The 11,532-nt window shown below is 42.2% G+C and overlaps 2 protein-coding genes across 5 annotated transcripts; one reads left to right on the forward strand and one right to left on the reverse strand.

Moving 5' to 3' along the window:
* Positions 1 to 1,411: 1,411 nt before the first annotated feature.
* Positions 1,412 to 7,388, reverse strand: LOC115685962 (nucleoside hydrolase 3-like). Of its 4 annotated transcripts, XM_030611116.2 has the most exons (13): positions 7,050 to 7,388; positions 6,474 to 6,651; positions 6,199 to 6,378; positions 6,017 to 6,127; positions 5,279 to 5,593; positions 4,990 to 5,166; positions 4,613 to 4,894; positions 4,066 to 4,188; positions 3,646 to 3,843; positions 3,244 to 3,497; positions 2,771 to 2,972; positions 2,219 to 2,521; positions 1,412 to 1,971 (listed from the first exon to the last, which is right to left on the reverse strand). In XM_030611116.2, exons 2-13 carry the CDS (start codon positions 6,645 to 6,647, stop codon positions 1,570 to 1,572), a joined length of 2,721 nt encoding a protein of 906 aa, XP_030466976.1. In that variant the 5' UTR covers positions 6,648 to 6,651; positions 7,050 to 7,388; the 3' UTR covers positions 1,412 to 1,569. The 4 variants fall into 4 exon arrangements, with proteins under 4 accessions (XP_030466976.1, XP_056168756.1, XP_030466977.1 ...); XM_056312781.1 differs by lacking the exon at positions 6,474 to 6,651; XM_030611117.2 differs by having other exon boundaries at positions 6,474 to 7,388.
* Positions 7,389 to 10,485: 3,097 nt separating this feature from the next.
* LOC115685967 (histone H2AX-like) lies at positions 10,486 to 11,523 on the forward strand. The gene is made up of 2 exons (XM_030611125.2): positions 10,486 to 10,752; positions 11,131 to 11,523. Exons 1-2 carry the CDS (start codon positions 10,543 to 10,545, stop codon positions 11,350 to 11,352), a joined length of 432 nt encoding a protein of 143 aa, XP_030466985.1. The 5' UTR covers positions 10,486 to 10,542; the 3' UTR covers positions 11,353 to 11,523.
* The last annotated feature ends 9 nt before the right edge of the window (positions 11,524 to 11,532 follow it).

Here is an 11,532-nt window from a genome sequence, read left to right on the forward strand (position 1 = left end):
CTTGTTGAAAAGAGGAAAAATAAAAACGCTCGCATTCCATTTCGGTTGCACAAGGTAATATTTTGTGTATCACCCAGTCACGAAAAGCCTACATGAAGTGAAGTTTGTATGCTTACAAAGAGGAAGGGGAAAAGGTACTGATCTCTAGAAGATGATTACATGGCTTCGAGGACAGCAATCTAATGTTTTGACCTCCTTTTGGACAGTGACCTTGATTATCCTCCCTCTCAGATGTTAATATTCAGAATCTAAAGTCTTTCTTCCATTTTTATCAGACCCTCTTACCAGATTTATCATGTACCAGTGAAGTGAACATCGACTTATACCCAAAAAATAAAATTCGAAATAGCGATTTTCTTCGTCTTGCCTTGAGGGACGTGCATTATTCTTCTATCGACCCAACAAAAAGAAAAATGCAAAGCGGCCGGCCAGTACAGTTGGCCAGCCAAAACCTGGTGATATAAATTATATAGGGAGCTCAAGCTGAACATTGGTTGGCAATATTATTTAACTTTGAAGATGCAGACCACATTTTTGTAAAGGATCTTCTATTTTTTTATGGCTTAAATTCAGAGGTTACTGTTTCAATAGGATTATCTTTTTTGTTTCTTTGATCACCAAATCTTGATGTCAATTACACATGAATTGAACTGATGTACGTTTTTAAGGTCAACTGTTGTCACTGATGGTTAGCGGATGTCTCCTTGTCTGAAGATTAAGTGCGAATAAGACCGAAATGCCTTAATTTAATGGCACAAGGCCTCATGAAGCGGCCGAAAGGGTTCAATAAATTATATCTTGTGGTACAACTTCCAAGAGATCAAATTGCTGTTCCAACCTCCAATCAAATTAGCTCCATCATTTCCTCTCTCTCCTCTTCTTATTTCTCTTCTCCTGACTAATCGCAACCGACGAAACAAATCATCGTCTTTCAAGAACGAGTGATACTCATCCGAAAAGAAAGCACTTGCACCAACACATTTGCTTCTCCCGTAATTAGCTCTATCCACCACATCTCTGAACGGGTATAGATAACAACTAACAACGGTCGTTCTCATCATTTGACAGAGTAGTTTCAAATTGTTCATTACTGTTTTGTGAATAGTGCGAGCCACACTGGGTTATGAGTATCAAGACACATGAAATGCATCAAGAACTGCAACTGGCAACAAAAAATATAGTGTTTCCACCGAGGCAGAGGACAAATCTCAATAAGGGAAAACAGAGGTTGTTTGGAGGTCCTAAACCGATTCCCTTCCACACGTCAAGCATTTTAATGCAGTCAAACCATACCAAAACCAAGAAGATAGCTGGTCTTATGTCCTTTTCACTGTGTCACGAGCTCTACTATCATTTCTGGTGCTAATGCATGCATGTAGAGATCTGGAGGGAACATATACTTCTTGAAGGACTTTGTTTCATCCTATATTGACAATTTATAATTAAAGCTTCTATATCTCCAAAGTCTAAACTATCCTCACAACATGGCTTTTCGCCAACAACCAACAACTCTTTAAATTTTTCGCTCTTCTTATTAGTGAATAGTGGCCCACGTGCCGTCCACGTACTCTACTGTTGTCTAGTTTTTATGCAGACCATCATGTGTAAACAAAGCGAAAACAGAATCAATCCGAATTCTAAGGGCAAGAGATTACTGATTTCTCTCATTGCTACTGTCACTCCTGCCTGGAGTTCTGTATCTGCTCTTTGTAGCTCACCGTAGCTCCCCAATACAGCGGACTGTCTTTCATTACCTAGTACTTCCGCAAAATGCTCGTAGTATGCATCCTCATTAATGCTTCTCAAAATCTTCACTGGTATTCCTTGTTTTTCGTCGATGATAATTTCTCCAATTTTCGATTCATCTCCATCTGCCAAGATCTTGAGAGGCTTGAACTCAAAAGTCCTGTTTAAGTGAGAAATATTGCTGGCTAATATCACTGCTCCCAGAATTTCCCCCAAGAATAAATCCTGCATAGTGATATATTATAAAGTAGATTTTTTAGATGTGTCAATTCTCAAAACAGAAGAATGTGCAATCATCGCCATATCTCCTCAGAGTTTCTTCCCTAAATAATTGAATTAATGCGTTATACTACTCTATGATGAATCATCTTCGACAAAGTAAATTGCTTTAACTGTGGTTTTACTCAGCGAGTAATATTCACATGTACAGGACCTTCAGCTAATACACAGAGTGATGATAAAGCTCTCTTACCATGTGATGATATCTGTTATGTTTCTGCCGCAAGTTCCACAGTGTCGTAAGTAGATGATGGGCCATTGAAGCTTCAGGAGTCCTGTTCGCAAATTGTAATTTGTTTAATATTATCGGGAAGGAACTGACCCTCCTTTGCATACTGAGTGGAATGAGGGTTATGTTAAGTCCCGAGGTGAAAACAGCCTTCGCAGCTAGAGGATCAAGAAACATGTTGAATTCTGCGAATTTGTTGCTAGGTACAGTAAAGAGATTTCCTCTTTCATTGCCATCGCCAACATGTCCCCCAACAACATGTATATCCTACAAAATAGAATTGAAATAGTGGAAAATTTCATCATATAGGCCTTTTTTTTCGAGGAATCAGATAAAACAGAACTGTCACGACATTCATAATGTGATTTCAAACATGTGCCAAATGAACCTACGATAGAAGTTCTCAGTTTCTCACATTCTAAAACTAATAATGGAATCTGAAAATCAAGCGCGATCACTACGGATCATTTATACTTATACCTGTGACGACAAATTTATCCTTGTCATTGGATTTACCTGGATCACCGAGCTTGAGTTTTTCAAATGAATGATTGAGGCCAAGTTTGTTAAGGGTCCATTGCTCAATATGGTAATTTTGGCTGCTGGCTCTAGTGATTTGACAACTGATTTCCAGACATCAACTGCAAGAGGCTGTCTAAATTCAGGGTGATCAGTATTTCGAGGAGCTCCAAACCTCATCGAATTTTCTGCCGTGTATCTGACACAGAAGTTAAGAGCCGAGATCAGCATATTCTGAAAGACTCAAATGCATTAGTTATTTTGCCTCCCCTAAGTTGGAGAAACGAATTTATTAAACATTTCTAAGCAAGAAAGTGTCAAACGAATAAAAAGCAGGACAGCCTATCATACGTGCAACCAGTTAACTTTCTGATGTTTCTTATTTAGGCAGACAATATGCATAATGGCCCATGGGACAGAAAATAATCAACTTTTGCAAAAGAGAGAAGTAACAATGATAGGTGCAAAACCTTCTAGGACTACTAGGCAAATCACGAGACAATCCGTACAGCGTGTCGGCATCTAAGAAGCCACCGCTGCCTTGAGGAATGGCCTTTCTGTACTTGCAGTCCCCTATAGCAGGAAAAGTTGGATCTGTCTGTTCATATGCAAATGCATCTCCAAGACCAACCGGAATATCATCCCGACCCATCATGTGTAACACATCATAAACAATGTCAACTGTTGCAGCGGTAGCCCAGCCAGTTGAACTTCCTATTATGCCCTATTTGTCCATAAGCACATTAGCAGCAGTAGAAATGGTTCGGGGAGAATTTTAGCTACAGATCATAAAGTGTAAAAGGGCTCCAACAATTATCAATTGTTTCCTGAGTCTGATTTGTCAATGACTGGTGCACGGTCGCAATTCCTACCTTAAGGTCGATAATTTCCCTCGGTACTTTCAAAAGATACAAAAGAGACAGAAAATCTCCAGCACTCATATCCATGTCGAAGACAACTGGTTTTCCAGTGGACCTCATATCGCTGTCTGGCTTAAGCACAATTTCCTCGTAGTGAGGAAACTGTGTCGTGATGTTGAACCTTCCACTTTGTTCGGGATTGTTTAAAACCTGAAACAGCACCAAAAATCTTATTCATCATGCAAGTAAATAGCATCAGCTTAAACAATGGACTACACAGCTAGCTATCTGCATGGCATTATTCTATTTGGTGCCGTCAAGCCACTCAAAATTCGTCTTCACAGACATATAAAAGAAAGAGAACCTTCTTCATTTCAAATAGTGAAAACAGAACATATTGCGCTTCGGACAAAAGATCTCACGATAGTTTACATTCAAGAAGCTTTCGTAGAACTCTTTGTTCAGCGAGCTTTTGGCGTCTTGACTTGGCTTAGCTTTTGTCGCAACAAGAACACGCACTGCTTCTGGACCAGTTACCTCCTCTGTGTAACCATCCTACAATGCATACCTTTAAATGTATTATCTTGAGGTTCATCACTATGTTGTAGTAAATGAAAATAGCGATTGCCTAATCATCCATTAAATGCAGCAGTACATGATATTACTTGTGAAATATTCATGCACTATAAGTGGAAGATGGCCTTTATTTATAAGGTTTGGAAGCACCTTCTTGAGCATGTAGCAGGTCTTGCTCACCTGAGTTTTGTTATGAATAATATACCGACTTATTGAAAAGTAGATAATTGATGCACTAGGCACGGATATTATTACCACAAAGTCATATAATTCTAATGGTAAAGTGAAATTAAATTATCGACTAATACTGACTAATTGGAAAACATGACACATTAATGCCCCAGGCACATATATTATTACGACAAAGTCCTATAATTCTAATGGTTTAGGTAAAAGTAACTACCTGACATGTCCCTTTACTCTCTGCTTCGCAAAATGGATCTCGCATTCCCATCTGAACATGACCACTATGCACTCCATTGTCCCTTAGTCTGAACTTTGGGACGGGAAGCCCATCAAAGAAGGGATTGGAGCCATCCGAAACTCCATAAGGTTTGTTTGAAGTAACAACCGTGATGTTCATGTACTCCATCTCAGCAAATGCATTTTCCACTTCCAAGTTTTGCTGATTTCGCATTTTAGATATTGCCACTCCAACCATAAACGAGTCCCACATACAATAGTTCTGGAAGTGATCATTTCATGAATCACCAATCTTATCTAGGCAACTACAGCACAATTCTCAATAGTTCTGGAAAATAGAAATGTGTCAGGACATACCTCGTGAAAATCATCACTGAACCAAGTATCGCGAACCATTTTCAATGATTGGAAACAATATTGTGCCTCATACGTATCTTGCCTCCTTTCGAATGCCTGGAAGAAGTTCTTATCAATGGGAATGGTTCTCGTTGCATCCAGAGGAACGAGCGTGACTGGGATTCCTGAATGAAGTACCTGGACTGCAAAACACTCTTAGGATAGACAAGACCTTGAATGCTCACAAATCTTTGTCCTAATGCAATGTATCATCATTCGCAAACAAAGAGAGCATCAAGATTAAATTTACCTCATATGCAGCAAAAGGATCTCCAAAAATGTTGAACTCCGCATATGGGTTGCTATCTTGAGGAAACAAGTTGCCAATGTTAGCAGAGGCAGCTGGTTGAGAATGGTCACTGACATTCGAGCAAGTGGACCTAATAGCACCACCCATGGCATATATGTGCTCGACATTTCTCTTCAGATGAGGATTGGTCATGAGAAAAAGCGCAAAATTGGTATGTGTTCCCATCAGAAATACCGTGATAGGACCTGAAGATATCGCATCTTTCATCACTTGCTGCGCACTAGCTTGCTTGAGAGGGATATATTTCCTGCGGCCCTGTTAATGTCAAGTTGCTAGAGCTAGATCTAGAATAAAGTATTTAATTCGGAGGAAAAATGATACGTTGCAGTGGCAAACCAACCTCGACACTCGAGAATAGAAGATGAAGGCAACAGCTATCCCATATAGTAAAAGTTTACATATATTTGGCTTAGAATTTAGTCACTTGTGAAACCGTTTGTCTACTAATAATGAGCATAAAACAATTTGTAGCAACTAACTAAATGCATTATGGCAAATCTGGCCTTTGAGGTAACAACGCACATTTTTATCCAGCACAACAATATATTACTCCTATCCGAAAAAATGAAGTTGTAAGATACATACATCAAGCACTAGATCATAGTAAACACAGACAATCTGCATTAATGAAAGTACATGGGGATGTGCGATATAATTGACCGCATTAACTTTGGCTACCTTCGGAAGGAACCCCTTTCTTAAGCCGTAGTTTGTGTTGATATCCAACCGTCCCCTAAGACCCAGCGGGATCGCTTGTCTATACCGGCACCCTCCCTCTGTTGACATTCCCTGTGAGAGAATGCTGTGATTAATAAATAGAAAATAGAAACTAAGAACTGAAATGAGCTTTATAGTAACACCTGGTCAATAATAGGAAGATAACCGCCAACTTCTGGCATTATAATCCCATTTGGCGAAATACCGCCTTCACCGCCTACCCCCACTGGAATATCATCGCGATTCATCATGAAAAGGATGTCATATAAATGATTGATTGCATGCCCAGCATCACTCCATCCATTTGCATTAATAGTAATAGCCTGCAATGATTTGTTAGCATCATTTAGGCTTATATGCAAGTTTCTACACTGGTTAAATTCAAAAGAGCTGCTGAAACTTCAAAGAAAGAAATGACCTGTAAGTCAAATTCACTCCTGTTCTGTTTCAACAAATACAGGAGAGCGAAAATGTCGTCGATGTCGAGATCAGTATCGACAAGAATCTGGCGAGGCCCAGCATCCAAAACGTTCATCATAAATCCGATACATCCGATCAACGCCATTATTCGAAGAATTCCGGTCGATGCCATGGTTCTGTGGTCCAATCCCAGATAGAAGAAAATTCCATCCAATCATGAAAACCAAAACGTCACAGAGAAAATGCGAAGCATGTATTCAGGTACCGCTTGACTGAGGTACCGTTTTCAACACTCTTCTCATAGCTTGCCAGTGAATCATTGGTAGGATCAGATGTGAATTCAATGACATTTTTTTAAATTAAACAGAAAGAAGAAGGAACTTTTCACTTCAAAGTGATTGATACAATAATGACATGCACATCAGCTGCAAATTCTTTTCTATGCAAAAGCAAGACAGTTTTTCTGCTATGGCCTACATTCTTTCTGGCAAGTACACAATCTGATATTATTCTCCTTAAGAGAACCATAAACAAAGCAACAAAAGAAAACTCAATGACCGCTTGAAACATTTACCTGATAACGCAGAGCTCCTACAGAATCCTTGTTTGTTGGAAACCTCTATTCAGACTCTCATTAATTTTCTTTCAATTGAAAAGAACTTTTCTTCCTTTCTTCTTATCATGAAACTCATGGAAATATGAACCCACATCAATCTACCTTCACAAGGTAGGCTCTTTATCAGGGATGCAAAACCAGGGAGGTGGTTTTGTATGGTACTGCTGGTCATGGAAAATTTGTCAGCTCTGGAGGAGAAACACGGGACAGGTTCCGTGTATGTCCATGAGACACGTGGAAGGTCAATATATTTGGGAGGACAGTGGAAAATCTGGGAATGAGATGATGATCACTTTATGAAAGGCCAATGAATGAATGGAGCACAAAAGGCAATGTGGGTCTAAGACTATCCATTTACCATATAAAGTTGGTGTAGGAATGAATGTGGACCATTTGTCTCGCACTTTGATCTCTACTGTCGGGTGAATGTTCAAGGGTTTTGGTCAATTGGTGGAGACAACTCTTCTTCAGGCACAACATGAATGCACTTTCGTTGTCAAAGATCAAGCCTTATCAAACATCCTTCTTGTCGTTTAGTCATTGAACCATGGACGAGAGTGAGAGTTTGTTGGGTTAAATTGTGCAGTCAAATGTCCCAAGAATGACAACTACTCTTCCTTATGTGGGAATTGCCTTGATTTGTTTTTTATTATGCCGTGCACAGATTTTTTGTTTTGTCTCTACATATCTCTAACTCTCATCACTCTCTGACTTTTGCTCTGCCTCTTGCAGAACGCGGGAGTCGAAACCCGCACCTGTGATACTAGCGTCCCCACCCTCAATCTCTTTACCAGCAAAGCCGCATGCTTATTGGCATGTACACAGAGTTTACACGGTATATTTTGTGTGAGTTATGATGTACAAAGTAATTCGGCTAGAAGCACTTCCCTTTTGGTTGCCAAAAAACACACAGAATCCCTACTTTTATTGGGGAGCAAATCAAGGATATGCTCCACTTTGAGTGGCATTTTCTTTTTTAATGTTGGGTCTTCAAGCCTCTCAGCATTTGGCCCAGCTTGATTTAAAAAAAAAAGAGAGATCTAGTACTGGGTAGTGCTAACAGAGATTCGGTTTGGGCCGTAACTCAACCTTCCTCGCGTGAATTTGATCGGCTCTTGGACCGGGCGTTCTACACACCACGAACGAGAAAGTCGTGGAATTTTTCGGACCCTCCGACGCTCGAGTCCGTATGAGCTTTAAGCGACGAATGAAATTAGCTGAGCAATGGCTAATGTGTGCAAAAAGTTCTTATACCTCGAATGGTTGTTTCCGAATTCTTCATCTCATTCCCGTCTCGTTCGAACTGGACCTTTGGTGTACGAACGGGCCTTCCTCAGTTCATGGATTTTTAATGAGCCACGTCAATGGGCTCATTTCTGACTGTTGTTGGGCTTCATGCAAAACTAGTGTTATCAAGTAGTCAACGAGACGCTGAACGAGCGAGCGAGAGAGAGAGAGAGAGAGAGAGAGAGAGAGAGATTTCTTTTAACTTTATGCCAAGATCGCCACTGTACGGCAGCACAATATATACTAGATGGGATCGAGTAATTGTAATTCATTGATTAGTTGCCGATTATTGACCGCGAATGAGGATATGGCCGAGGATTTCGATAAGAAATACTATCTCTATTATACTTGGCATTAAATGAATCTTCTTGGGCCTGTTCTGGATGTACAATGCAATTTCAAGAGTCAAATTTCGTTTCAGTTCAAGATAGGATGAGAAAGATGATTCAAAATTGGCTTTGGTTTGTTCTCTCTCTCCTCTGAACTCGATCGATCACATTTTTTTTTGGTCGAAGGTCAACCACATTGAGACGGTCGATTTGGTCACCAATCCAATGGCAAGCCTCACTCTCCAGTCGAATTTGCCCTAAAATCTCAAGTTTAGATCCTCTCGATTGTCGATGATTGGCATTAAGGTCATCGTTGGCATCGGCGTCAACCATTGACAACCGCCACAACTACCTAGTTAGGGGTGAATGGTTCTAAGGTGGGTTGATTGCCATCTTGAAATCAAGAATTGGACCAAAAGGGCCAGTTCCCAATTTGTGGAATTGGAAACTGGCCCACCTAGTTCTAAACCTACCCAGGAACCGGATTGATTTGTTCCGTACGCTTCTGGGGTGCGTCCAGGATTGGCTCTCTGGGGTGCGTCCAGGATTGGCTCTCTTTGGCTCTCTCTCTCTCTCTCTCTCTCTCTCTCTCTCTCTCTCTCTCTCTCTCTCTCTCTCTCTCTCTCTCTCTCTCCTGCAAGATCACAAGTGGTGTTGCATAATCTAAACTACTACACGAATGATGTTAATAGAATAAGCTCGTGATAAGCTAAACACGATGATCATCTTCACGACACAGAGCTATAATGATCATTAAGAACCATAATTAATCAACTGATCATCAACTACAAATATAACATACTCGAAATTACAAATTACCTTCTCGTGTTTTAGAGTTTCACACAAATCACACTAGACACAACTTCACTCATCACTTGAGAGGGAGGCAACAAGGAGGCGTCAAGTGAGAGGGACAAAAGGAGGCATCGAGTTGCGAGCAAGAGGGAAGTAAGAGGCGTGAGCATGATTGGTATTGAGAGAAGCGAGAGGCATGAGAGACAAACATGGGCAAATGAGTTTGAGTGAGAATGAGGGTTTTGGAAATTTGGAATAATAGTAACTAAAAAAAATCGGTTCAGTCCGGGTGGTCCAGATGGATGGGTCTACATCTGGAATCGGGAAACAGACCGATATTCACCGGTTCCAAGTTTTAGAAACGGGGAACCCCCAGAATTGGCTGGTTCAGTCCAGTTCTTTTGCTCACCCCTATGACCAGTAGCTCTCCCAAAATTGGCCAGTTCGGTCCGGTTCTTTTGCTCACCCCTATGACCGGTAGCTCCGCCGCGATCACCGGGGGGGGGTTTTTTCTCCCGCTAACCTCCCTATCATCTTCTATAGCCCAGTCATATCCCAAACTAGGCCGAAAACCGAGTCCAGGAACATGCAAAATTCACAAGCCCATGGCCCATGTTCACACGCGGGGGACCCCCCCACTACGACGCCGTTCCGTGTCAAATTACACGAAGCGCGAAGAAGCAGAGTCAAAAAAGTTCAGGAAAGCCCCCCCCAGGGCAGGGAAAACGTCGGATTCACTTCCGTTTCCCGCGAGAATCAGATCCGACGGCCCCCGCGCCACCCGCCACGCTGGCGATCCGCGTGACCCCGGGGCCGACCAATCGCCTCGGCATCTCGCGCTCTATTTATATTCTTCCGCACCCACCATCCCTTCTCCACGATCTGCCCCCCTTTTCCTTCTCCCTGTAGCGTTCCCTTCCGATCTCCCACTGCAATCGCCTCCCAAATTTCTCGGTACTTTTTCGTCTAGGGTTTCGCTGTGCGCGTCTCTCTCTCTCTCTCTCTCTCTCTCTCTTAGTTCGCTCGAATCGGGGGAGAAGATGAGCTCGAAGGAAGGCGGCGGCGGCGGCGGCAAGGGCGGGAGGGGCAAGCCCAAGTCCTCCAAGTCCGTGTCCCGGTCGCAGAAGGCCGGCCTCCAGTTCCCCGTCGGCAGGATCGCCCGGTTCCTCAAGGCCGGGAAGTACGCCGAGCGCGTCGGTGCCGGCGCTCCGGTCTACCTCTCCGCCGTCCTGGAGTACCTCGCCGCTGAGGTTCGATTAGTTCTTGCCGGTTTTTTCTCCTCTTCTTTTTCGGGGTTTGTTCGGCTCGATTGGTGTTGGTTGCTTTTTCGAAGTCCCTTGAATGTGCGCTGAAGGATAGGGTTTGGTGAAGTTGCTCGGTTCTGGAAGGGGCTTTTGTTACGGGTTGATTTTCGTAATTGGTGTTCCTCGATAGAAAATTTTCAACCTTTTCGTTCTGGGTGCTTTTGGAAAATGGTTGTTCTGGCTTTGCTCTTTGTCGCTTGATTGTTAATGTCTGTTTTTGTGCGGTGAAAATCGATTCAGAGAATCATCTTGTGGTCAAGCCCTCGAACAGTTTAAGGTTGGTTTCATGTTTAAATCTAATGAAAGCTTCTTGTGTGGGTTTAGGTGTTGGAACTTGCTGGAAATGCTGCGAGAGACAACAAGAAGAACAGGATTGTCCCGAGGCACATCCAGCTTGCGGTGAGGAACGATGAGGAGTTGAGCAAGCTCCTGGGTTCTGTGACCATTGCGAATGGAGGGGTGTTGCCCAACATTCACCAAACCCTGTTGCCGAAGAAGATGGGCAAAGGGAAGGGAGACATTGGATCTGCTTCGCAGGAGTTCTAGGGGGTTTTTGTTTGTAGCTTGGGTCTTGTATCAGAGATTTTGCCATGGGATGACTTCTAGTGTATATGTTTGAATATGGGGTTTTCAGGTTCTCTCTTGCAGGGAATCCTGATATCTTAGTAGGATCATGTTTTAATCAAATCAAAGGGTTTTTCTTTGTTTATGTTTCCAGATGAGTGG

The sequence above is a fragment of the Syzygium oleosum genome, unplaced genomic scaffold (assembly GCF_021117445.2).
Source record: "Syzygium oleosum isolate NSW1041296 unplaced genomic scaffold, Sole_v2.1 Sole_v2.06, whole genome shotgun sequence".
In the NCBI taxonomy this organism is placed as follows: domain Eukaryota; kingdom Viridiplantae; phylum Streptophyta; class Magnoliopsida; order Myrtales; family Myrtaceae; genus Syzygium; species Syzygium oleosum.